This window comes from Oenanthe melanoleuca, chromosome 4A, assembly GCF_029582105.1.
Source record: "Oenanthe melanoleuca isolate GR-GAL-2019-014 chromosome 4A, OMel1.0, whole genome shotgun sequence".
NCBI classification, from domain to species: domain Eukaryota; kingdom Metazoa; phylum Chordata; class Aves; order Passeriformes; family Muscicapidae; genus Oenanthe; species Oenanthe melanoleuca.
Window position 1 is genome coordinate 2,325,934 of NC_079338.1, and position 26,850 is coordinate 2,352,783.

Genomic DNA, 26,850 nt, shown 5'->3' on the forward strand with positions numbered 1-26,850 from the left:
CAGTGTCTGTCACTCCTATTTTTCCCTAAACAAAGCAAATTTTTAGATATGCTGGAGCTGGAGATAAAATCCTGCTGTGCACCAGCACCCACCACAGCTGCAGCTTGGTTTGCCTGAACTGGTCATACCATGAGTGACTGGTTCCTCTGATCATCCTCACCTCTGTGTCACCCAAAAAATCCCCATAAACCCAACAGCATCTGATTTTACACACAAGGTCTGGCATTAAAAAGTAAAAACAACCAAATCTGATAAATCCGTACTTTATCAGCAGCAAATTAATTTTAAAACAATCGAGAAAATAAATTGTTTAAGGGAAAAAAATGAATGAGGAGGACAGAAAAACCACAGCCTGCTTAAGATTATTGCACAGTTTTAGAAATGGATTCCAGCTGTATTTATTTTCTTGTTCTGAGCTGCAAGAGAACTAAACAGCACTTAGAAATAAATTTTGTTTCTTACCTGTAATGTTTTCCCCAGGCCCATACAGTGAGCAAGAATGCAGCCAGAGCCAGGAGATGTCTTGGTTTTTTTTACAGATTCACAACAGCAATCCCACATGAACTGAACACCTGGAAAAAAATATTGAAAGTTTTCTGATTAAACATTCATTTCATTAAAGTTCACCCAATAAGACACAGCTGTGATCACTGAGATCATGATAACTGTTAGGAAAGCAGTTTTCAGGATAATTATTGATTCATTTCTGTCCTGTGGGTTGTATGTGGGATGATCTTTGTCTTGAACTTGGTAATATTCATAGCTTCATTGAAGATGTGGCTACTGGGTTGGAAAATACTAAAATACTCCTGTGAGGATGCAGATTGCCTGATCTTGGGGGATATGGAGAGAAAAAGACACATTCTGGTTTTGCCAGTCAAGGAATTTTGATTATTCTAATTCAGTCTGCCTAATGTGCTGTGCCCCTGGGGAGAAAAAAAAAATCTTTTTTTTTCTTTAAACTCTTTCCTTACCATCTACTTGGTGTGGTTTCAGTCTGGTCACTATACTCCTGTGAACCTGCACTAATGGTTCTTTGGTTTCTTCATCTTCATCTAAAACCAGCTTGGTTGTAATGGGACATTTGAGAGGTGAAGCATCTTCAATCTCTATCACCTGCAAAGAGAAACAGGGCATCAGAGGAATATTCTAACATGAGTAACACCCAGCATTTGAGACACTTCAGGTTTACCATAATTTATTTAATAAAGACAAACTTTCAATTCTTTACTGCATCACAACTTTGGCACTGAAGTGAAGCAGCAGGGAACTGGAACAACTTTCTAAGGTCACAGCAGTCAAATAAAACTTACCAAGGTCAACCTGCAGGAAACTGCAGACAAAACTTGTGGCTTACAAGGCTGCATGTAAGCAGTTCTCAAAAATTACTCATCAAATTACACTGAGGTTGAAATTTATCATCTTAAACATCATCAGGAATTCAAGTACACAGAATTTTAGACAGAAACCAGACCATACCTCTCTCAATTTCTCTCTCTCCCGTTCTCTCTCTGCTATTCGTTTTCTTCTTTCTTCTTCTTCTTTAAGAGCATTTTGTGTTTCTGTCCTGAGCTTATCATCTTTAATAATTTTCCTGATTTTCTTCCTGCCTTTTCCAGGAGATTTTGAGTCATCATTGTCCTCATTCTCAGAGTTACTCTGTTAGAAATTAAATTAAGTACACATTAGCAAGAAAATCATGGCACAAACCATCAAACCCTTCTTTTTTAGACAAGCTCCCAGAAATTCTTACACAGGTGAAGTTCAGCTAATAAGAAAAAAGTGCCTTTTTTAAGAGTATTCTGAGATATCAAAGATAAGACCAGCTGTGCAAAGGCAGTACTGAAGGTAATGTTATTATTGATAGTAGCTAATGATTATTAATTAATAAAGCACTTTTTTCCTCCTATACTGGTGCTAAATCAGATCAGCCCTTACCTACACCACACAAGAAAAGAAACCCAAACACTACCAATGTCTTAACCTACAATTTGTCTAATCTACATTTAGATTAAAAATTCCATTTAGCTCAATATCATGCATTTTTATCAAGATCTAGAGAGGAAAAGGTTTAGTTGAACATAATGTTTTACCTCCACAATGGTGGCATTTTACAAATTTTAGCCTGAATTGACACTGGAGAAAAGTTTTGATTTCTTACTGTCTTTTGTGCACAGCTGTTTGAGATACCCTGAGCAACTAGCAGAAGAGTCAGAAACTCCCTATTTATTACTACAAAACATGATACAGCACCTTATTCTCATTTTCACTGGATGAATCCTCTTGAACCTTTATCCTCCTTCGTTTCTTTTTCTGTTTGTAGCTGCGCTGGTTTTCTTCTGCCTCAGCTTTTTTGGCAGATCTATTAAAGAAGCAAAAAGGCAATATTACTGATTACCCATAACAATCCTCTGCATCACTGCAAAAAAGAGATAAGAAGTACTACATTATTAATTAATAACATATGCACTCCTTTTATGCATAGGGCTGACTTCCAAACTCCTTCCTGCTCGGCCCACTGGATACACAGAGCAATGAGAAAACCCTATAGAATCTCAGAACTATAAAGCATTAGTTTTATACTGCATTCCACAGTTTACAGTGATGTAATTGGCATGAAAATGTCCATTTTTTGGTTGATTTTTTTTTTTTTTTGTACTGGCTCAGCATAGTGTTGTGTGTCCCCTACTGTGGTACAAATTCAAAATTCCCACATTTGGTGTGATATAAATACAAATATCATCAAGGATTTTTAAAACTGCTCCAAAGTGTTTTCACTTTTAACATCTCCCTGCATAAACTGCACTATTAAAACCCAAAATAAACACATGATAAGCACAGTTCAGTTTTATTCATACCTTGTCCTTGGCCTTTGCTCATCCTCAGACTCACTGACGTCTTCACTCACTGCAGACTCGTGGAACTCGGAGTCATTGGAGTCATCACTGCTCACTTGGAAAAGAAAGCAGAAAAATTTCATTTTTCATCACTGCAAAGCCAGCAGCTCCTCACTGCATAACTTAAGAGCAATAAGCACTGCCAAGGTTAATTTCAGACAATATGGGACCCATATTTATAAGAAGCCAGAGGGATAAAAGTGGTATAGAAAATAAAGGGTTAAAATTTAAGCACTAGCTGAGTCATGGTGGGTGGCTTATTGTGCCACAAGCCTTGAGGTCCTTAAGCATGAATATCTACATTTATTTTACAAGCAAATGGAAGAGAGCATTAAATGATGGAGGAGAACTTGGGGAAGAGTGTGGAACTTCAAAAAACAAAAGGTGATTTTTAGTTAAACAGAAGCTTTTGTCTCAAATGCTTTACATGTCATTTTATAACCATACTTTGAGAAAAAGGGCCCTTATTTACACACAAAATATAAAACTGCATTGCTACATTTATGGTTTGGCATTTCTTTAGGTAATGCAAGCTCAAAACTGCCTCAAAAAGCAATGAAAAATAAACCTAAAAGAGCAGCATTAGTAATACTCTCCTAACCACTTTGAAAAGCTATTACTGGAATTTTTAGGTAATGAAGACACCAATATGGCATTTAACACCTTTAATTTCAGCTTGACCTTGAACACAGAGGAAAGTTTAATTATTTTATTAATTATAAGGTTTAAAATATGAGTTGATCTATATACATGGGAAAGGTAACATTAATAACATAAGGGCTAAAAAGGGCAAACTGAAATCAAATATATTGTTCTGTTTGAGGGCAGTCAACTTCAGAGGCTTGCACTGAAGAGCCCTGAGCTGCCTCTTATTGGCACATTAATTCAAAGGTAATTTACAGTTATTCCTCCTGCATGAAATGCTGTAGGTAGAGCTTTAATCCTGTAAGGGAGGAAAACGTGAATATGCAAACAGATAAAAATGAGTTTTCATGGAGGAAAATGCTAAACAAATCACTTTGGATCTTTTATTCAGTGGAAGACCCCAAAAGCTGGCTGGCATTAGTGCAACACAATGCACAGAGAAGCCCAGTGCACCTTTCCTGGCCAGGAAACACCCACAGGTTCTTTGTTCCTGCCTGCAACAATGAAGCTCCAGCCCAGGCTCATTTCACAGTGCCATCTGCTGCTCAGCTCCAGCCTGCTCCACTGCAATTCCAGCATGGAGACATGGGGGCAGTTACATAAAAGACAAGACTGATTTCCCCAAATTTAGACATTCTGGGCTTGCCTCTGCTGTTTAGGATGGATATTCTAAGACTCCACTCCAATTCAGAGGATACAGCAAGTGGAGAGAGCTGCACTTGTATTCAACATTTCAAATAAAGCTATTCATCAAAAAAATATAAGGGGATTCTAGATTTCATACACAAGGAAATTTATACAGGGATTTTAAAATCACAGTGGTTGAGATCTCCATTCTGACAAGCTCTGGATTTATTTTACAGAAGCAAGTACTTTTTACGGCCAAAAGAAAATATGTGGATTATGTACCTTTCCTTCTATTTCTTCGCTTCCCCACTTCCTTTTTGTCTTTTGGTTTCACCACCTTCTTTTCTTCTCCAGACTCCCCATCACTCACAGTGAGCTTGTGCCTCAGCAGCCTGTGCCTGTATCTGGGCTTCTTGGATGTTTCTTCTTCCTCTGAATCCGACTCAGAATCACCTTCTTCCTTTTCAGACTTCTTGTCTTCCTTTTCCTTCTCTCCTGTCACACCCAAGAGTCAGTACCACATGCATACCAGCCACTTTATCTTACATAAATTGGGCAAGAATAAAAATCCGAATAAATTGAGGCTAAATACTGTGCTTTTCCAGGGAATTACAAGCAACAACATACCAGTTTCCTCAAATGTTTAGTATTTGCCACTGCCTGAATGCTTGGAATGCCTGTTCCAGTGAGTGTGTTAGCCAAATCTCTCCTGTGCACTTGTGGGACTTACTGTTTTTTACAGTGTATTACAGATAATAACCCTTCACAAACCCCTAGGACTTCTTAATTGCTTACAAAAACCAGACTGTAACAAAAAAATAAACATACAGAAGACTAAAAGAGATTATAATCCTCATGACCACACATATTGGCCTCTATGTGGCAACTACATATCAAATCAGCAATATTTTTTGCTGAAAACTTTTAACAATCATCATTTTCCCAAGTGATCCTTGAAATCATGACAGGTGCCACAGCACCACTTTTTCCCAGATGCTTTTTTGGTGCTTACCATCATCTCCTGTGTTTTCAGTTTGCTTTGCAGGTTTCTTTTTTCCTTCCTCCGGCTGCTCATCCAAAGACGAATCCTCATCAGAGGAAAGATTGGCTTTGATTTCTTCTAAAAGCATTTTCTTGGCAATTCTTTGAAGTAAAACAGAAAACACTATTTATTCCATTGTTCAAATTAATCTATGAATGACAAGTGTAATCCTACACCATTCAGAACTTCAAAAAAAGGGCTGAAAGCTGAACAAAAAAAAAGACACGTGATGAAAAGTCATTGTGGCAAGTCAGGATCTATCAGCAAAAATCTCACATTAAATGTAATGTGTTGACTTGCTTTTAGAAAGCAGGTTTGTATAAAGCTTCTTTAAAAGAAGTTTCCTGCTTTACAGCAGGTTATAAAATGTACAGACTTAGAGATTTCATTTTATTCATGGTCTATCTGGATACCTAACCACAAGCACTTGCCTTACAGCAGCTCTTGCAAAAATTCTTATGTGTTTATACACAAAAAGTCTGACTAACACTACAGGACCTGAATTTCAGATAAAATCATCACTTATTTCCTGCTCCACAAACTGTCCACTCAGCTTCCCATGGTTTCACTGCAGAACAAATTTTCAGCTAATGCACAAGTGACTATGGAAAAATTCTTTACATGCACTTGCAACATAAAAATCTTGTCTGAGTCTATTCAAGGCACATATGTCAAAAGCACAGGAAAACAGTGGACTTAGAGTACTTGCACTTGCAGGGGAAAAAAATAAACTAGGTCTTCCTCATATAAATATCAGGAATACTACAGTTTTCATTCTGAGGTCATCCATTTTAAAGACATATATGTTTTCTAGGTGAAACCTCATCTGTCTTGCCTTTTGGGAGAATTAATGCATGCTGTGTGTACATGGTTCAGGATGGGAAAGCTCTCACACCAGTCAAAACAACAGCTCAAAAGGCATGAACTGAACCCCAACCCAGGCTTCACTTGGGAATGGCAAAGGAACAGAGATCTCACAAGCAAAACTTCCTATAAACAAAACATTGAGTTGTTGCTTCTATGGAGCACTATAAAATAAGCTTTTAACAATCAGTATTTCATTTTCCAGCCTGCAATGCGTTCCTAAAACAAAATAATTTTTCAAAGGGAATCTTCCCAAACTATCTTTCCTTATACTCCACACAGTATTTTCTGATTTTTGAGCAATAGTGTAGTTTTTTAAAACACTCTCATACTAATTTATACTCAGTTATTATTAAAAGATGGAAGCAAAATAGTTTAATAAACATTTCAGATTGTTCAGTGAGTCAGACCATCCATCAGCATCCAAAACATACCCACCCCCTCTCTCCTGAGAAGAAAAAGCTGATTAAAAAACTTTACCAAGCAGTGCCCTTGGAGAACTTCAATTCCACATCTATCAAAAAATCACAGCATGAACCCAAAGAAAACTTACTAAAGTCCACAGATAAGTAACATCCTCTTCCAAATGATTTTGCATTAGGCCCTCCCAGAGGATATTTGGAAAAGGGATTTAGGGTTTGGTTGGTTGTTGATTTTTTTAAAACCCAGCACATCATGTGTAACAGCAACAGAAACAAATAGCTTTTCATATAAGAAATTCAGACTATATTTCCTCCATCTCTTAATGGTCAGAACTTTTTCTTCAAAATGAAACTGCTTGGAATGTCACAGGCCAGTTTCCCTTTAACAGCTTTTAACATAAATTATTAACCTTGTCTCCTACTCCAAAAAATGCAGAGAGCAGTGGTCTGACTACTTGTCTGGTTTAATAAAAACACAAAGTTTTGGAAGAGAAAAAAAACCTAAAGACCTGAAAAAAAAATTGAAATTGAATCCTGAAAGTCCTGCCTTTGACTTATTTTTGGCAAGTGCATTAGGAAAGTTAACACAGCTTGTGGATGGCAATACTTACCTCTACACAAGTCACCTTTAAAAGGCTGACTTTGGTTCTTAGCAAAACAAGACCTTCATTTTAATTTGTTCTTTAATGAAGTTTTTTTTTTTTTTTACGAGAAACAGGATACAAAAAACATGTATCTAACACCTAAAAAGACCATGCACAAAATCTACCATCCAAAAAGAGAAGACACTCTCATTTTCCTATTAATCACCAGCACAACCAACAACCAGATGGGGTAAACTGAATAGTTGCTAATTATTTATAATAATATTGAGAAGTTATTGCTATGTTAGAAAATTAGTCCTGTTTTTTATCTAGGATAAAGACTTAACCACTTGCAACCAAACTGAGATGGGACAGTTTGTTGGTGAGAAAAGCTGAATTTTCTTCAATGCATTTACTGGCATGAATTTAGGCCAAAAAGTGAGACATTCTTAAGATGTTCAGGATTAATGATGCCCATTTTTAATTAACTACATATCTGATAGGAAGGATTAAGTGTAAGCAACATTAGACCCAAAGAGATTAGGCTTGTAGAAGCATGTGACAAATGACTGACATAATAAATAGTTTATATGAATTATTATAAATTGAATAGTGGACTCTGGAAGCTGGGTTTCAATTGAACCACAATAGATGTTGACCAGGATAACACATCATATTTCTATTTTATGATAAAACCCATTTAAAGTCACCAAGTTTCTAAGCTAAGAAACTCCACATGGCAGCTTTAACATTTTAGCATTTGCATGAATAGCAGCAAGAAAAACAAGCTATGATAGTTGGAAAATTCCCTCACTCATATTCCTCCAGAGCAAACCATGGAAATCAAAAGGCACTGTAATATATTCTCAGGTCAAGGACATAAAAGATTTTTGACCATTCAGATGTAACAGTTGAGCACCAGCAATGGATTTAATAAAGAGGCACAGAGAGCCATATGACCTCCAGCACATAGTTTCAGGCAAAAATGAAGTAAAAAATAAAATAATATTTTAAAATCCCTGCATTTTACTCATTCCTGCACTGATCTGCTGTGACTTTGAGCATGTCATGTTGAACATGCCCCACTCCACCTTATCTAAATTATGGTGACATCTGTATGAACAGCACTCTGCCAACACACATTTATCCAGTGCCTCACAGAACGGGGCTGCAACCTCAACCAGGACACATAAAACCAACTCTAGAACAAAATAACAGCACATATGCACAAATTTGTATCAACTGGGATTTAAAGATCTTTCCCCTCTGTAAGAACAACACCAGCAGAATACATTTCTAAGCAATAAATTGATTACTATGGATTTTTAAGTCGTGCTAAAAGAAAAGAGTTTTCACAAGAGGCAGACTGGAAATTACCCAGGGGTTGCTTGGTTACACTGCAGGACTACTTTAAAAGCTCCTTCAGACATTGCAGCAGAACTGAAGCAGTAGGTGCAAGCTCTCAGGATGTGGAGTTAAGCCCCCATGGCAATTTGCACCATTCTTGTTCAAGAATTTTACAGTGCCAATACAATGAGATTGCTCAAAATCTTGGTGAGACAATGCTACCACTGCAAAAAAATTCTTTCTCTTAAAAAGGCATGATTTTAAATTTTAGTTCATGATTGTGATGTTTTATTACCAATTAGATTACATCAACTCACACTCAGTGTTCATAAATACCTACTATTTATATGCAGAAATAAGATTGCTCAATACAAGCCCTTGGGTGGGGGAGGATGGTGGGATGTGGCTATTAAGGCCACCAGAATTCCAGCTAGAGCACTAATGGCTTAAATGGGCCTACAGGATCCTACTAGTACATTTAGAACCCTTTAAAATATAGTTCAAGACATTAATATTTGGATGAAATGTCATACATGTCTAAAAAAAAAAAAAAAAAAAGTGAAAACTGCCAAACACTTTGCTCTAAATACTGTGCTGCCTTTGTTGGAAGAGGCTCATTTTCAAGCTGTCAGAGTTGGATTAAATTAAATGCTTGGACAAGAAAAATGTTTTACAAAAATTTATTGTAACCATCAAATACTTAAAGGCATTCTGCATCAAATACACTATTAACTTCTTAATAAACAGAACTACTGCAAACATATCAAACAGTACCATTTAAAAGATCAGAAGGACCAATAATAGTTACACAACAGAAGATGAAAGCATACAGCACTGTATGGCATAGTATGACCCACTTGGATATTGCATTTTGGCAAAAAGATGATTTCAAGGCTATTAATATTCATGTCATGCACATCCTCAGGTATGCAAATAACAGAACATCTAAAGTAGAGACTTGCAAACAGGAGAGTTCCCACACTACAAACACCCAGCAGGTACCAGATACCCTCTTTGGCCTAGAAGAAAATAGGCAACTTCTCTGAATCAGTAGGTAAAAACTACTTAAACACTTTGTGTTGAGTAAACAGAAGAACAAGTTTTTAACTTCTTGAAATTTGTTCCATCTTTTTACAGTTTATAGCTCTGATTTTGGTGCCAAGTACAACACATGATGAAGGCAAAGTCAGACTGCATTACCAGTTAACATGTCTGAAGGTTGACAACACTGTTTATTGACAAAATACCTCCCCATCTCAGAAATAGATGTTCCCCTAAATAAAAACTTAACAAAGAGGTAGTTTCAAAACAAAGTACAGAAACTGATTTTTAAAGCCCAAATTTATATTATTGTTTGTTACCAATTAGGTTCATTCATTCATTTCCCAACATAGCTCTTACACTAAATCATGATTGAGCTCTGTCAGAAATGTTTGTGCTGTAAATACTGAACTTCTGACCAAAGGGCACTGGTTTAGTTACCAACCAGAAACTCACAACAACAAAAACAGAAAAAAAAATTAAGGAAGAAAAGAAATTAAAACAGGACTGAAATTAAAGCAGAATTTTTTAAAGTTTTGTTATACCCAAGTTTACATGTTCTGCTTATGGCCCTGTGCTGTCAAGTCCCTAAAGAGCATCTTTCTTTAAAGAGCTGAATTACTGGGTTAAATTTGATGACTGAAAACACACAAGAACTAATTCAGCAGCAGCATTTTGATGCCAAACTGAGGTCCGTAAAGGAGAGAAAACAGTGTTTTTCAAATTTACTTCAGCCACATATCAAAACATACAACTCTGGGAAACAAGGATTCCATATTCTAAACTAGTAAGGCTCAGAAGCAGAAAAAGACTCCACCAGCAACTGGTCCCACACATGCTATATGGCCAAAACAACAACAAAAAAAAATCAGTTTCTGAAACACTGTATAAAAATTTGTTGAGCAGCTCTTCAGTCTGACTACAGTAACTTCCAAAAAGAACCTCTGGCTCAGAGCTGAGCCATACTTCATGTTGTGCATTTAGGAAATGAAGCTTTTACATTTCTAGCCAGGCTAATTTTGATAGCTACAATGGTAGTGGTAAAATATGACATATCTTAGCTAACTGTATCTTACAGAGATTCTTTTTTATTGAATTCCAAACTGAAGCAATACATATAAGCCACAATTCTGAAAATATCTATGCAAAGATTTAAAATATATAATTAGTCTCTTTGATACCAGTTGAGCCTATGCACAGTGCTTGTAGAATCATGGCCTTAATTCACATTAGTCACTTCAGGTACTTTCTAGTGGATTAAAACTCAGGAATTAACAGCTGAAAATATCTAATATGGTTTTCCCCACACTTGTGCTTTCTCTTTATTGAGAAAAGGCGTTTCAATTAAAAAGCATATGAAGTAACAGTAATAACCAAATTAATTCAGAAAATATTGCAGCACTGCATATTGTACAGATGCAAAACTGTCCCCTTCTACTCCCCACAACTAACTAAAATTCACATTGAAGCAGCAGCAGCTTTTAACCTGCCTGCAAAATCCTCATCACCAACCTCCCACGTGCACCAGGAAGCCCAGTGCTTTCAGAACACCCCCTAGCCAGGCGTGTTAGCTAGCACCTCTAGACATTTGCTTGGCACTCCTGGCTCTGGGTTTTCTGGCCCCGGGTTGACGCTTGCGGGAGGCGCGCGAGCGAGTCTGTACGGGGCAGGCGGCCGTGCCCTTTGCCGCCTGCTTGCTCCTCCGTTGCGCCGGTTTGCGCCCACGCCTAGCGTGTGTTCTAATCAATTTTATGTCCTTACGGAGGGTATCATACCTATTCTCAGGGTCGTCATCATCATCATCTTCATCTTCCTCCATTGGGATAGTCCTTGCCAGAGCCTCTATCTCATCTCCTGGAAAGAAAGCCCAATAGGAAGCACTTAATACACGCAAATCTGATAATACAGCACATGAACTGCATCTCCATCAACAATCCCACTTATAAACAGCTTGTAATAACACTTTTCTACCAGTTACCTGTCTTGACAAAATTAAATCTAGTTTTTTTCAATTTTGCTCGCTACAACACACAAAACATTCCTAATTACATACTGTGAATTTGGGATTTTACACCAAAACATACAAGACTAAACACTCTAGTCATGATTCAGAAATAAGTTTCCTAAGAAGTTATTTGCTCTGTCAGAAGCTCCACTAGGGAATTTGTGCAAACTGAAAAGAAGGCACAAACAAATACAGGACAGAACTGCTCCCCAAGCTCAGGGCTGCCCTGCTGCCAGGAGGGAAGTACTGCCGAACACCAATCTTTCCTATTTTTGCTTTCATGCTATGAGCATGTGTAAACATTTGTATTTTGAGAATTCCACATGCTATCCTTACTGCAGATATCCAAACTCAGCTCCACTGCATGGCACCATCTCATGTACAAAGGACGTGAAGACCAACAGTGTGAGACATTGTGACAGAGAAGGAACAGCACAGTGTGAATCCTGTCCTTGAGCTCCTCTGTCTCTCCTGGCTGGGCTGAGGAATTTGGATTGTCTCTAGCACATACCCAGGCCTCTCCCTTTGCTCTTCTCTCTTTTTTGTCTTGCATGCAAGTCAGACAAATCTGCTAGGTAGTAAAATTAAGGGAAAGAAACCTCGCAACCTAATGAGCTGAGATCCCCTTATTCATAACTTCTGTTTATTTTCTATCTGTGGGGACTGGAGGACGGGACTAAAACTAGGCTGGACAAAAACTAGGCTGCAAGGGGGCACTCCAAGGTGATCACAAAAAGTCCCTAAATAAAGGATAAATAAAAGTATCCTCTTGATTAAACCAGATCCTGTGTCTCATTCAATGCTCAATCTACACAGCTGATTCAGACCTACAACAGACTCCTTAATTTTATTAATTCACCTATTAAACCAAAAGCAAACTGCAGACAAACGCCACATTCTTCTCCTCTAAAAATGCTCTAGCACAAGCAGAATTTCACAGAATCCAATGATAATTAAAGCTGAAAGAGACATCTGGACATCCTCTACTCCAACTCCATCCTCAAAGCAAAGCTAACTCCAAAGTCAGCTCAGTTACTTCAGGGCCTTGGTCAGTCAAGTTTTGAGCATTTCCAAGGAGAAAGATTCCAAAGTTTAACAGGGCAACCAGTTCCAAGCTTTGAGCATGCTCAGTGTAAGAATATTTCTAGTATCTGTATCAGTTTTCCTCGATAAATGCTGTACCACTGTCCTTTGGGGACACATCCAGCTCAGTCCCCTCCAAACCGCTCTGAGGTGATCTGCAGACAGAAATTCAGACACCCCGTTTTTAGCATTTTGTCTCCAGCCTAAACCAAGCCAGCTCTCTCTCAGTCTAACTCTGCTGTCAATCATCCCCAATCTTGCTCAGTCTATACCCTGCTATCCATCTCTCCAATAATGACCCAATCTTTCCACTGTGACCTGTAAATGAAACAACAGCTCCCAATGCCTCTGACACCTTCTGATATATTAAAACCAACTTTCTCCTCTTGGGCCATTTCAATACCAATTCCATGAACTGTATATGAGCAATTCTATTTTTAAGGCATTTTTCACTGATTTTTAGTGGTGCTGAAAACTGTCATTGAGTGCCTTCTGTCTATAGGAGAGTTTTAATGGCTGTGGCAGCAACCACATGCAAAAAACCATTTCATTACTATGCAAACCATTAATTATCTGCAATTTCCCCCAGCAGTGACATCACTGGGGAAAACACTGATAAGGCAGCACTCAAGGAAAAGCCCTACAAGTCCCAGTATTATCTGCACAGAGACACAACATAGGAAAATGATAAGCAATGGCACATTTCTAAGTAGCTGTTCTAAGCCTACATGTCTCTTGTGAGGCATAAAAATAATTTACTTGATTTTTAAACATATATTACAATGCCACAGGTCTCCAGAGTCACCTCCAGTGCTCAGACAGGAGGTGACAAATTTGAGTTCACTACATTATTTACTCCTTCCAGCCAGCTTCTGCTAAAGTGTCCCTGGGCAGGTGAGGTAAGGGCCAGGCTTTGGAAAGCTGGACTGCAAGGCAGTACCTGCTGTAAATACTGCCTGGAGTTTCCAAAGCACCTCCATTTAGAGTGACATCATTTTTTAACTCAAGGCACAAGCTGAAATCACAGAATCTTACAGCCACAGGATAGTTTGGCTGGAAGGGATCTTTACAACTTCCAAATCCGTATCCGAAAACCCAACAGGCTGAAAACATCTAAATGCAGAATTACCAACTGACGGGTGTTTTTTGCTTCTAGATTATTAAATGTCACCCACATCTCACAAAGTTCCTCTGTTAGTATTTCAATATGTGTACATGAACATCTTTTGCACACCTGATGACTGACAAAATGCTGCACCAGCAGACAGCATCAAGCTTTCGGTCACCGGCCTGATCTTCTGCTCGTCGCTGCTTCCATCACCTGTGGAATTCTGATCATCATTTTCTTCCTGATCTTCATTTTCTTCAGATGAGGAAGAGGAAGTGACGACCACCTTCTTTTTTGCCACTTTCTTTTTTAAGCTGCTCTTTTTACTTTCTTTTGCTGATCCTCTTTTACCTTTTTTCTTAGTGTCTTCATAAGACTCCTCATCAGAAGAGTATGAGTCATTCTGTTCTTTCTTGGAAATTTTCTTTTTGTGGCTTATTTTTTTCTTTTCTTTCGTGTCAGTTCGTCTTTTACGCCTCATGGCATCATCATCAGAACTCTCTTCTTTTTGGGGAGATTTCTCAGTATCAGAGGATAAATCAATGTGTAATCTTTTAGCTACTCTCTCTCTCAATTTTCTCTTTTCTGTAAACACAGGTTCCTTTTTAATTTTGTCATTTTCAGAAGAATTGCTACTTACTTTCTCTGCAGATGACTTATCAAGATCAGAAGATGAATCGTCTTCTCCTTTCTTGAAACCTTTCTTTTTCAATTTTTCTGATTTCTTTGCTTTGCTTTCTGATCCTTTTTTGTTCTTGAGCCTGTCTTTTGAAGATTCTGACTTGTGCTCTTTCTTTGCTGATTTCTCAGTACTCTCAGAAGAAGAATCATCCTCTGCCTTTTTCTTTTTCAAATCCTTCTTTTTCTTAACTTCAGGACTCTCCTCCTTCTCCAGTGAAGACCTCTCAGTATCAGAAGATTGATCACGTTTTCCCTTTGCAGATTTTTCTTTTGAGTCCTTAGCAGCTGACCTCTTACCCGTTTTTTTATCTTTAGAAGAGTTATTCATTTCCTTCTCTGGAGAAGACTTCTCAGCATCATCATCTTCAGAAGATTTACCTCTCTTTTTCTTCAGATTTGCCTTTCTCTTACTGCTTACTTTTTTCCTCTGCTCTTCTTCAGAGGAATCATAACTATCATCTTTTCGCGAGAATTTTTTCTTCGATTTCTTTGCATCATCAATTTTACTCAACATTTTTATCTCTTTTTCCAACTCAGAATCATAGTTTGAAGAATCAGAGTAGTTTTGTCGTTTCTTTTTAGCAGCAGCAGCATTTTTACCCGATTTGCCTCTTTTAGCATCTAAATCTGAACCGGAACTGGAACTTTTCCTTTTTCGTTTCCCATTTTCATCCTTCACTGGTTGACTCTTTTGCAAATCCGAAGTTTTCTGATTCTTTGCTGGCGCTTCACTGTTGCTCTCACTGTCTGAGGAGCTGCGACTCATCATCCCTGCTTCTTTAAGGACAGCTGGCAACTCATCAGAGTCTGAGCTGTGATCTAAGTCATATGGCTTTTTGGATTTGGAAAGTTTGTCAGGATCGGGACCATCAGGAGTGCTGTCAGAAGAATTTCTTTTCTCGTTTTTCTTCCCAGATTGCTTGGATGATTTCTTCTTCTGTTTGTCGTTGTTTGTGTCGTTGCTCTCCTCCTCGGAGTTGGATGTCAGGGGGCTCATGTCCGTGGGGCGCCTCAGCGGGGTGGTCTTGACGCGCGGCGACCGCCGGAGATCCGGGTCGTCCGCGGGCGCGGCGTCGTTCTCCGGGGAGGGCTCGCTGTCAGCACTGTGGTTTTGTTTCCCAGAATCACAGTCTGCTGCCCCAGCTTGAGATGCATCGTCTTGAGATGCATCAGCATCGTGAGATGCATCAGCGTCCTGAGATGCATCATTGTCTTTACTGTCCTTTTCTAGGCTGCTGTCTTGATCGTCAGCTTTAACTGTGGGCTCTGAAAGGGAAACTGGAGTCAATTTTACAATCAGTTCTTTTGTTCCCTTAGCCGACGATTTTAACTTGGTACCACCTTTGGTGTCTTTCACAGGAGTGTTTAATTTTGTATTTGAGTTTGGAGTCTCATGATCTGCTGCTGTGTTTCCACTGTCCTGCTCATCTGATGGCATCTGAATCTCCATAGCAGATTCCAGAGTCTCAAAAATATCTTCAGGAACAGACGAGGGGATGGACACAATATCCATGTCTAAAGCCTCTGTACTGTTGGGCTCATACTGCGGTTCTTCATTTCTGCCTGACTTTTTCTCTTCCTCAGGAGCTGCCTTGTTATCTGTCTGTTCCACTGAGGGAACACTTTGATCCATGGGCTCATTGTCAGGCTGCTCCAACACAACTTTTTTCTGTGTCTGTGCAGCATCATCCTCTTTTAATGGGACTTGGTCCTTTCCTTCATCTTTTTTCACCTCATTTTTTTCTGATCTAACCTCAGTTTTTTTCTCTTTGGTATTTTTATCTTTGATTTTCACATTCAATGCTTGAATCTCCAGGTTCAGGCTTTCTTCTAGTGACAGATGAGCTTTTTTCATGTCACTCAGCACAGATTTAAAAGCTTTCAGCTGGCACAGTTGCACAGTTGGGCTTATTTCTACATTTTCTGCAGTGTTTTTCAAAAAGCTTACAAAGCTAGAATTCAGATTTGTTGTAGTTTCAACCAGTTTTTTTGTTTTCTTAAGCAAGTCTTTTGGCACCATTAGTGCTTTATAAGAATACGTTAGTGAACCTGAATATGAATTATCTAGTTTTTTTTCTTCCCCATTACAATTTGCATTATTTTTCTTTGGAGAAAACTTGACTGTGTGATCACATATTTTACTTTTTTCATTTTCAACTCTCATCTTTTTTTTGTTTTGTTGAAGTAACTGTTCTAAATTTTCAAAGACACTGTCACAGGCAGTGACCAAGTCCAACAAAGGCTCTGGATGGCAAACATAGCAGTGCCACTGGTTATTTTCATCAAGGATAGTCGAGAGCTCCTTTCGGCCCAGGTTGCGCAAAATGCACTTTTTACAGAAGGCATTATGGCAAAAGTCACAGCAAATCAAATTTCCACCTTCAGCACACCACCTGCAATGAGATTGAGAAAGGTAAGAGTTTTGTCTCCACATCAACAAGGTGACACATTATTAAGCTGACATATTTAAAAATTCAGGTGATGAACAGATACCCATTACTTGAAATAGTTACTGAGAGTGTTGCTGAAAAGCTCAATGGAGAATTCCAAAGTCAGAAAATTCATGTATTAGATTAACAGCTCACAAAGCTGAAATGGTCAGTAATTTTCAAACACAATTTCAATACTGATTTCTTTAAAGAAGAGAAAAAAATTAATTAAATCTCATTTTACCTCTTTCTTCTGAAAATTTGTGATTTATTTTATAGCAAGATTAACAAGCTTAAGTCTTCCTAGCCTTAACTCATCCATTACTACTGCAGTACATGAAGACTGAAAACTGGTGGACAATAAGTTCATAGAAACCACAGACTGCACAATTTTAACCCAATTACGCATTTAGATATTTGACAGAGGACAGAGAAGTGCCTTGGTATTTCAAAAGGGGGAAATGCATCTGGAGAACTGATTTTCTCTGGCTCAGAGTTTAGAATGTCAGATTCTTTCCCCATCTTTAAGGTGTTAGGAAGGTGGCATGTTATTTAGTTAAAAATGTTATATTTTACAAGTGTTTGTTATTAGATTTCTTTATAAAATGTTTTTCTGTTCATTACTAAAACAGCAATCAAACAGTTAAAAAAACCCTGGCGCTGAGTATTTCTTGGTGACAAATAATTGTTAATTCAGCTCTTATGTACTTGTCTTTATTTGTCAATGTAACAACTGCAAGAAAAAAGACCCCCAAACCAGTAGAGCTGTGGGTGTTACTTCACTTTTTGTACACTCTCCCATCTCCCAAAACACTGCAGTGTTTGTACACTTTCCCATCTCACACACACTGCAGGTTTTGTACACTCTCCCATTCTGCACACACTGCAGTGTTTGTACACTTTCCCATTTTGCACACACTGCAGGTTTTGTACACTCTCCCATTCTGCACACACTGCAGGTTTTGTACATTTTCCCATTTCTGCACACACTGCAGGTTTTGTACACTTTCCCATTTTGCACACACTGCAGTGTTTGTACACTTTCCCATTTTGCACACACTGCAGGTTTTGTACACTTCCCATTTCTGCACACACTGCAGGTTTTGTACACTTCCCATTCTGTACACACTGCAGGTTTTGTACACTTTCCCATTCTGTACACACTGCAGGTTTTGTACACTTCCCATTCTGTACACACTGCAGGTTTTGTACACTTTCCCATTCTGTACACACTGCAGGTTTTGTACACGTTCCCATTCTACACACACTGCAGGTTTTGTACACTTTCCCATTTTGCACACACTGCAGTGTTTGTACACTTACCTACACTGTTCATCCATCCCATCTGAATCACGACTGATGTCATCGCTCATGTAATACTTGTAACAAGTCTGTAAAGAAAGAGAGAGGACAAGGAATTCTTTATTAAATCTCAACTGGGCTTCAGCAATTCATTAGATTTCAGCATGCATTAGAAGGAAGCCAGTAAAAGCAGCAGCTGCAAGGTCTTCAGCATTCTAAGCCTTTTACATTTGTTTTAATCTAAAAAACATCTTCATGGTTTTTAGACAAACCATGACTTATTTAGATGGTTCAAGGTTTGTCTGAAAATTAACCAGGCTTTTGTTTGATGGCTGCATATTTGTATATTTTAGAACATCAGCTGAATACTTCTCTCCAGTTTGAATGTTTCTTCCATCTATTATATCTAGGTAAATCAACACCACATCCTCCCTGACACAATCCCACATAAATTACAATTTTCAGCTGGATGCTCCTTATGTTAGCATGTGATGCCATAAGGCTTTAGATTAAATTGTCTTCAGCATGATGTTAACATCCAAAAATTCCATTTCCAGGTGCAAACAAAGCATCTTCATTTGAACATTTGGTAATGGCAATAAAAAAACACAAATGACTCAGCAAGGAGTACTGATGGCTTCAGTTGCTGAATTGTTGACCCCAAATTTTGAAGGTTTGGTATCATTTTTTCCCCAGCTGTTACTGAAGAATGTTTTCCCAGATTTGTAGCTCTAATTTGAACGGGCATTAATACAATTCAGAATGCAGAAGAGGCTTCATCACCTGAATTGACAATCATCATGCCCCATTACCTGGAACAGACCTGCACATCTGTTCAAATAAACTATTCAAACAACCAAAATCAACATAAAACCTCAGTAAAATCTGATGTTTAGACACTTGAGGGAACATTTGCAATCAAAAGAAAACAGCTTCTCAGGTTTGGGACTTTTAGCTAACTAGGAGAAAAGTAAGGGCAGAACTAGGCACAGAAATAATGGAAGAGCTGGAAATGAGGGCTTCCATTCCTCCCTCTCACATTAATCTAAGGCCATGTTCAATTAAATAAAAACAGAGAAAATCAAGGGAAACAGCCCTTGATGTAATTCATGTAGCAGAGCTCCCCATCAAGAGCTGCTGCTGAGCCCAACATCCTGACCAGGTTACAAAAATGACCCAGGTCACAGGAACATGAGTGTGCAAGGCCAGGAGCAAGAGCTGGGACTCCAATGGAGAAGGGAAAGGATCACCTTGTGAGCTGATTTTTGTAAAGGACATTTTGTAAAAGAAACAAGCCAGAATGCAGAGAAGAGCCAGCACACCAGCCTTGATGGGCATGGCTGAGAGAGCCTGTCAGCTGAGTCTGTAACATTAATGAGGAACTGGGGAGGAGGAGGAGGAAGAGCAGGGAAATGCTACATGAACATTATAACACAGAACTCTGTCTTTAGGAATAGCTTTATAAATACAAAATCTCCACCACTATAGAAACATGCTAGAGGGATCTCTGCAGCTCTTTGAAAGTCAGCAGAGGTCTGCACAGCAGGAGGCAGGGACATTTCCTTCCTGCCCTGTCCCACCTCTTCCCTCTGCAGCCAGCTCAGGGCCTGTGTGGGGCCACCAGGAAGCCACACAGCTGAAGACTCAGATTATAGACCAGAGCAGCACTGCAAAGCTGACATAAATTAAAACAGACCAGAAGCTGGCAGAAACAGAGATGGCTCTGAAGCTGCTTTTCTGCTCCTTATTTCAGTGCTGTGTTACATGGAATGTTTTACAGGAGATGCAGACTTGAATCTCTTCTTAAAATACATTATGAGTAGGCAGAAATTTCAGATCACTTAACATTAAAAATTCACTAAGATTATACCCTTAAAGCTGTAGAAGTAAATAACAAAGAAACCACCACCAGTTTAACTGGGATATAAGAAAAAAGGAATATAAATTCATTAAGTATATCTGCATTTTTTCCCTCTCCTTTTAGTTTCCTTAATTGTGACAGCTAATGACTGAAAACTTTATTGACTAATGAACAAGAATTACTCCCACAAAAATCCTACCCAAACCAACCAATATGACATTTTGCAACAAAAGCAAACAGAACTGTTTACCACATACCTTACAAATAAGCACCTTCAGTGTAGGGTGTCTATAGATGGAATCCTTTTGAAAGTGGTTCACCTGCTGCCCACAAGCTGTACAGCTCACAATTCCATGGAGTCCTTCTTCTATGGAGAGGATTACAAACCACATATTAATTGTTTTCATTCTTATTTAAGAAACCTGTATATCCCTATTGCATTTTCTTGCAATATTCTGGCCTATCAGGCTTTTTGTTTTTGCACCACCCACCACCAGGGAAATCTTTTTGTAACCATTTGCCATTTAAACACTGAATTTTCCCCTGATTTCTATGCTTCACTTGTGGTCAAGATACAGTTCTTTCCCTTTGAGAGGTTCAAGTTGGGTTAGCTGGTCTCCTCATGAAAACACACCTAAATTAAAGTCATCAGTAAAATTCTTTCAGAGCAGCTCTGATATTCTGGACAATGTTTCCCATTTAATCTTTGTTCAACAAATACCACTGCAATTCATGTTTGTATTATGGCATTTCTTTCACACACAGCTTTAGTTTCTCAAAGAAAAACACAGAAGACTCTTACAGAAAATGCAAGTAATCCTTGTAACAGTGACCAAAAAACCTTTTCTCACATTTTGTTCCCTTCTCAATGGTGGTTTTTGGGTTTTTCTGAAACTACAATTTTGCTGTAATTCACATGTTCTCCCCATGTTGCTGATTGCTCCCATGGTGTGTGCACCACTCTGCTGCTGAACCTACATTTGGTCAAAAAAGCTTTTTTTTAAATGCCAACCCCCCAATTTATTTCAGAAGGGCTGAACTTGGCATGCTAACTCCATGTCAGGCTCCTAATTAACACTTGAAGATCTTTTTGTTTTCAACAGCAGAAAAGGGGAAATAATTTGTCAAAGTCCTGCACTTCCAAAAGCCCAAAAAGCAGATACAGGTTTGATGAGATTACTTAACTGCAATTTGTCCTTTGCTGTCATGCTCAGCAATTAAGCCAATAAGGAAATTAAACAGTTGAATTTAATGACTACAATCTGAAACCCTGTATTTTTTCTATTTTGAATTATATCATCAGAACCAAGCTCCAACACCAGCAAGTTAAGGAACTGAATGAACATCCTCAAGACACAAGCTCCCAGCAATCTGCTGCTGAAGCACAAGCTCAGATGGCTCAGGGGGCAGTGAAACAGCTGTTCCACACTAATTCTGTGAAATTCTGGATAAAATTCTGGATAAAATTCTGGATACAGGATGTGTGCACTCTCCAGCCATTCCTGACTGCACATCCTGCAGAGCCTGTGGACCTGCAGGCCCCTCTCAGGAGCTCCAAACCAGCTCAAACCCTGGTTTCAAATGCTGCTGTGACTGTGGATGAACACACCCATCCCATCACACTCCTCAGGAAAGAATCCCACACTGCAGCACAGAATCCAAGGCTGGCACACAGCACAGTCCTTAAACTGCTGCAGGAATCACTGAGGGGCCCAGCCAACCCAGGGAGAACATGATTCCCTGCCAAGCCCTGAGCCACTTCCCTCTTTTCCACAACCAAGGGGAAGGAAGCACTATGGCCTCCTTCCTCAAACCTGCAAGCTGGCAGTAGGAAAAGAGAGAACTTATGAGGCAAACCTTTGTAAACCATGTTACTACTACAAATGATGATTATCCACAGAAATTAAACTACTACTAATTCGTTAATACTGAGAAACTACTTGGTTAAAAACATTCCTAACCAAATTTATTAGCAAAAATACAACCACAACCATGCTGCAGACACAAAATTTGAAAATAATTACACAATGCCTCTTATAGTCTTAGGTAAGAGCATTTGGTTGCTAGAAAGGCAAGAGTTCTGCTTCTACCACTATTTCTAGTACACACAGGACATATAATTCCTACCAGGAATGCAAATATTTTAAATATATACCTATATGTCAGGCATAGTACATGAGTAATCAGTCCAGATGGACAAAGGAAGGCCTGCAAATTCCCCAGGGATGGAGATTAAAAAGGCTGGAAGGGCAGGTGATACAAACTGCCTTGGGGATGCAGACACAGGCCACAAAGCTCAAGCACAAGTGTCTTATCTTTTTAACACTGTACCCCTGAAGAGTTCTATTGGATCAAATGTAGAATTGTTATAAGCACAAATGGAAAAAGCATTCTTATGTGAACAGGACACCTTGCATGAACAAAACAGAATCAAGTTCCAAAGTTTGTCATTTAGGGAGAACATCAATGCCCAAAATGTCACTGACACATGAGCTCAGGTGTATGCACAAGCACATTTCCACACGGTGACATTTCACTCACCCTCACCCACAGAAACAGCACTCAGCAAATTACTTTAAAAGAGAGCAAGGATCTTAAATGATTCAATGGGAAGGATGAAGAGTGTGTGCAAGACTGTTTGTATGGATTCCCTGACTACTGCTGGAGGGGTGTGAGCTAAGATATTGCTAGTAGGGTTAACAAAAATATCTACATTCTTACTGGCTACATTATACATAATCCTCCCTCCTCTCCTTTGCTTTTGGGAAACAAAAAAAAAAAAAAAGAGAGAAATTAATTTCTTGCAGTATTATAATCTACCTAACTTCTCAGTTTTAGCAGCAGCTCTGGAAAACCAGCTGACAGAGCAGCTTTTCAAAGGTAATCCTTAGAAGGGCCCACTGGAAGGGAATTTCCCACAATATCAAAGCAAAACAAGAAAGTCTTTATATTGTTTGAGGGTTTAGGATTTTTTCTTAGCTCACTGATGGATAATCTGCCCATACATGTCCCTGCTCAAACATGGTTTCTTTTTTGGTGAGTCAGTGAATGTTCCTCTATCAATGGAGTTCCAATTCCTTTAAAAAGGAATACCTGTAACACCTGATTGCAACCAAGCAACTGCACCTAATGAAGCATCCTATACCTACTGAAAATAAAGAGTTTAATGGGAACTAATCTTAGCTTTCACTGCTGCATTGCAGAGGCAGCAATGGAGGCTAATTTCTATCACCTAAAATCCTTAATGAACAAAAAGCCAGAAGAGTGGAGGTATTTTTAGAATAATTTATCAGAAATATGGACAATTTTTAGATATACCAAATGTGGTCATAAGCAACAATTTAAACACGTTTCAACAGATGTTTGAACTTGTATTTACCTCCACGCTTTTTGGGAGCTTCAGGTTTCATTTTAACGGTATTTCTGCTTCTAAATTCAGGCCCTTTAAAATCATCTTTGTCTTCATTCAGCACTGGCTCAGGCTGTACAACCACTGTACCTAGAATAATTTTATTTAGAAATTGGAAACCATTACACATCCAAGTGAAGTGCAAAAGTTCTAATAAAGTCAATGAAAAAAACAGAGCAATCTGTTGACTAAAACTCAACCAAGTTTTGAATGCACAGATGTTCACAGAAAAAAAAAATAAAAGAAAATTAAAAAAAAAAAAAAGAAACCAACACCACACATTTCAAACTACATCTGTGTTGCAGCTGTAGGACAGAAACCAAGGACTGAATGGGCTGAGGAGTAAATTCTGCTCTTTCTGCTCTGCTGTGGCACATGCAGGACAGAACTGGCACAGTGCTGGCAGGTGTAGGACAGGAACTTGCTACCAATAAAGGACATCATTTAAATCCCTCCAAACCCTATGCTTTTCTCTCTTTGCCCCATCTATTCAGTTTCCCTCATTTTCATTTATTTCAGTATGAAATAAATTAAAAAGCATTAGAATAAAACCTGCTTTGTCTTTAACAAGATTCAAAATCAGACATTTTCATTTAAACAAAATACTAATCAAAATTACATGAAAGAAAAAACACATCTTTCCTATTTAAGAGCCCAGTTTTGTTGTGAGCACACTGAAAATAATCTAATATTCTGAAAAAAATCATTTTAGAGGGACTGCTGTCAATACTGCTACTCACACAGTGAACAGCAGCAATTTTTCCTGTAACTTTCATAGGTGAGAAATGGAGGACATTAATCCAACTCACACTGCAGCTAAGAGCAGAGGGATATAGGCCTGCAGTATTAACTGTTTCTAAAAGGTGCTTAAAAATAGATCCAATAAAGACATTTTTGCCTCCAGAGTTAGTTTTGCTTTTTTTTATGAAATTGCTAATAACCTCAAAGACAGAATAGTAAAATAAGACCTCCAAGTGACAGAGCTTGAGACTCCTAAAAAAACACCAGAATGAATTATTTCCCCTGTTTTGTGATGATTTTATACAGATATTAGCAGGCATTAAGCCACCAGCACATCCTTGTGCACCCACAGATTAAAATCTGCTGGGCTCCAAACTGAAAGTGCTCAGGTTCCTCTTTTTTGTGGACAGAAAACCAACAGGACCTTCAAGAGGCATTTTACTAATGCATGTGCATTCTAGTGAATTATTTATGCTGCATCATAATCTTGGCTAATTTGCTGAATTCAGAAACAAAACAAAACAAAACAAAAAAAGACATGACCTACCTTTAGGCAAGCTTTGCATATCTACATCATTCTCTGAGTTCTCATTTGAAATATCTTCATTTACAGTTTCATCTACGATTTGTTCATCATCTGACCCAACATATTTTGTTACAACTGTAGGTTTCCTGCACAGACAGAAAAAACCCCATGTTCTGACAAAAAGTACAAACTGCAATCCAGGTAAGCTTTGCAGGCAAAACGCCATATGAACTGTGAAAAATTTCAGCTCTTTTTGAATTAATTAAAGACATTATGAGCTGGGATGCTCCAAGTTATTATAATTGTAGGGTAATTTTCTGGTTTGGAACAGGATTTCTCCCCTCCCACGTGAAAGAGAAGTATGTACTAATAAAATCTTTTTGCTGTAAAATCAAGGATTCGTATGTTTTTAAGAAAGTCACAATTCCAGGAAACAAGTCTGAATGAAACAGAAGTGAATGTCTGCTCATGAATTTTATTCATCATTTTATCCATCAGGTTTAATAGGCAGCACAAATAGAACACACAGATATTAGCAAATTACAAAAAGCATCTTGGCAGAAGAGATGCTTGCAAGGAAATAAAGGAAATGCAGAAAGAAATGAAAAAGCCAACTTGAACAAAAGGATCAGCTGATAGAATTCCACACAAACAATTTAAAACTGAATCTATGAAAATGAATTAATTCACTGTATCAGAATGGGGAGAAAATAATACAAAATATGGAGCAAAATTTTCAGTAGTCTGAAGGCAATGCATGAACTACTGCAGGATACTGGTTTTGTCAATGTAAGGTACAGCATGAGAAATGGATGAGTGAAAATCCCTTTAGTGATAAGACAGACAGCAAAAAACAGGAGTAAAATGGTACATAAATGAAAAGAGTTCAGCAGGATACTAAATTTAAAAGATGAGGGAGAAACTAAAGCCAAACCTAAAGCCACACTTGCAAATATGGCATCAAGACAAATGTAAAAAGGAGAGTGAAGAATATTAATTCCAGCAGACATGATAAAATAAAACAACTTGGATAAAAAGGACAGTGAAAAGAGATACAGACTTCTAAAGAGCAGTACTAAGGCAGCAGCTGAAAGCTCAACTCCCTGCACTGCTCACTGGGGTTTCATAAAAACCACAGAGGACAGAATTTGAGAATCAGATGAGGAGGAGTTTGGACTAAGCCTGCTCTTACTTGAGACACAAGTAATTGTCTCCTTTAGGTTCAAGCAGCTGGTAAACAATTCATTCCATACTTTTTAGATCAAAGAGGGAAAAAGGATTAAGCAGGGATACAGCAAATGGCAATTTCTGCACAGGACAACTCAACAGCACAGTCTGATGCTGCACTCTCCCAGTAGTGAACCTTTTATTCTGTATGACCCAAATTACATTTTTGGAAGAATCCTACATGTACAAATAGCAAGGCTGAAGGAACTCTTGGATAAACTCCTTTGTCCTGAAGATAAGGGATAATCTTGTCTTTGTCAATAACAATCAAGCTTTAGCATCTTAACCCTTCATCTGGAGAAAAGGTCTGAATTTTAAGTGTACTATGAGGCATTTGTTTTACTAGCATTCCATAAGTTCACTAATTTATACTGGTGTGGACCAAAAATATTTGACACAGTGCACTCACTTCTCTATAGCTACACACACCCAATAAGTAATTTATTTGTTTTTATTTTCCAAACCAACCTTTTGGATCGGGATAATCCTAATGATTTGGTTCTTTCTGAAGAACTACTTCCCTAGAAACAAGAAAAAAATGTAAAAGTCAACAGGTTTATATCCAAGGGAGCTGTCAAAAAACAGTTCCTTGCATTAACTAGAAACAGCTCAGAAATCACCAGTGCCCTTATTAAAAAAAAAAAAAAAAATTAAAAAGAGCAGCAGGAAAAGCAGTAACTACAAGTGACAATTTCAACAGTCATGCCAGTTCAGTTAAACTGAATCTCTGGAGTTTCAGGTGAGAAGTCAGCAGCTCATATAGGTCTGGAAATGCTCTCCTTGCCATGTGAAGAAACCATCCCCCTTTTCCAACACACCCTTCCAGAGGGCTCTGGCACTCAGGAGCAGCAGTAGTCTGCACCCACAAACTGCCAGAATAGACTCTTGGTATGTGGCTCATGTGCCAGACAGCACTGAATGCCTTCACAGCAAAACTCATTTTTTCAGTGGTTTTTGCACTCAGATCACAACTAGGTGTGGGCAGTTGAAAATACCTGAATTTACAGCA

The 26,850-nt window shown here is 38.4% G+C and overlaps 1 protein-coding gene across 1 annotated transcript in view; it reads right to left on the minus strand.

Moving 5' to 3' along the window:
• The window catches only part of ATRX (ATRX chromatin remodeler), a 65,782-nt gene that overhangs the window by 24,772 nt on the left and 14,160 nt on the right, over positions 1 to 26,850 (minus strand). The window contains exons 4-17 of the mRNA XM_056491017.1: positions 26,310 to 26,362; positions 24,636 to 24,760; positions 23,318 to 23,437; positions 20,196 to 20,305; positions 18,099 to 18,166; positions 13,792 to 16,739; positions 11,245 to 11,323; positions 5,182 to 5,312; positions 4,452 to 4,664; positions 2,859 to 2,952; positions 2,254 to 2,362; positions 1,480 to 1,659; positions 975 to 1,116; positions 463 to 572 (exon numbers count right to left, since the gene is read on the minus strand). Coding sequence (XP_056346992.1) covers positions 463 to 572; positions 975 to 1,116; positions 1,480 to 1,659; positions 2,254 to 2,362; positions 2,859 to 2,952; positions 4,452 to 4,664; positions 5,182 to 5,312; positions 11,245 to 11,323; positions 13,792 to 16,739; positions 18,099 to 18,166; positions 20,196 to 20,305; positions 23,318 to 23,437; positions 24,636 to 24,760; positions 26,310 to 26,362 — 4,482 coding nt within the window. The remainder of the gene's footprint in view (positions 1 to 462; positions 573 to 974; positions 1,117 to 1,479; positions 1,660 to 2,253; positions 2,363 to 2,858; positions 2,953 to 4,451; positions 4,665 to 5,181; positions 5,313 to 11,244; positions 11,324 to 13,791; positions 16,740 to 18,098; positions 18,167 to 20,195; positions 20,306 to 23,317; positions 23,438 to 24,635; positions 24,761 to 26,309; positions 26,363 to 26,850) is intronic.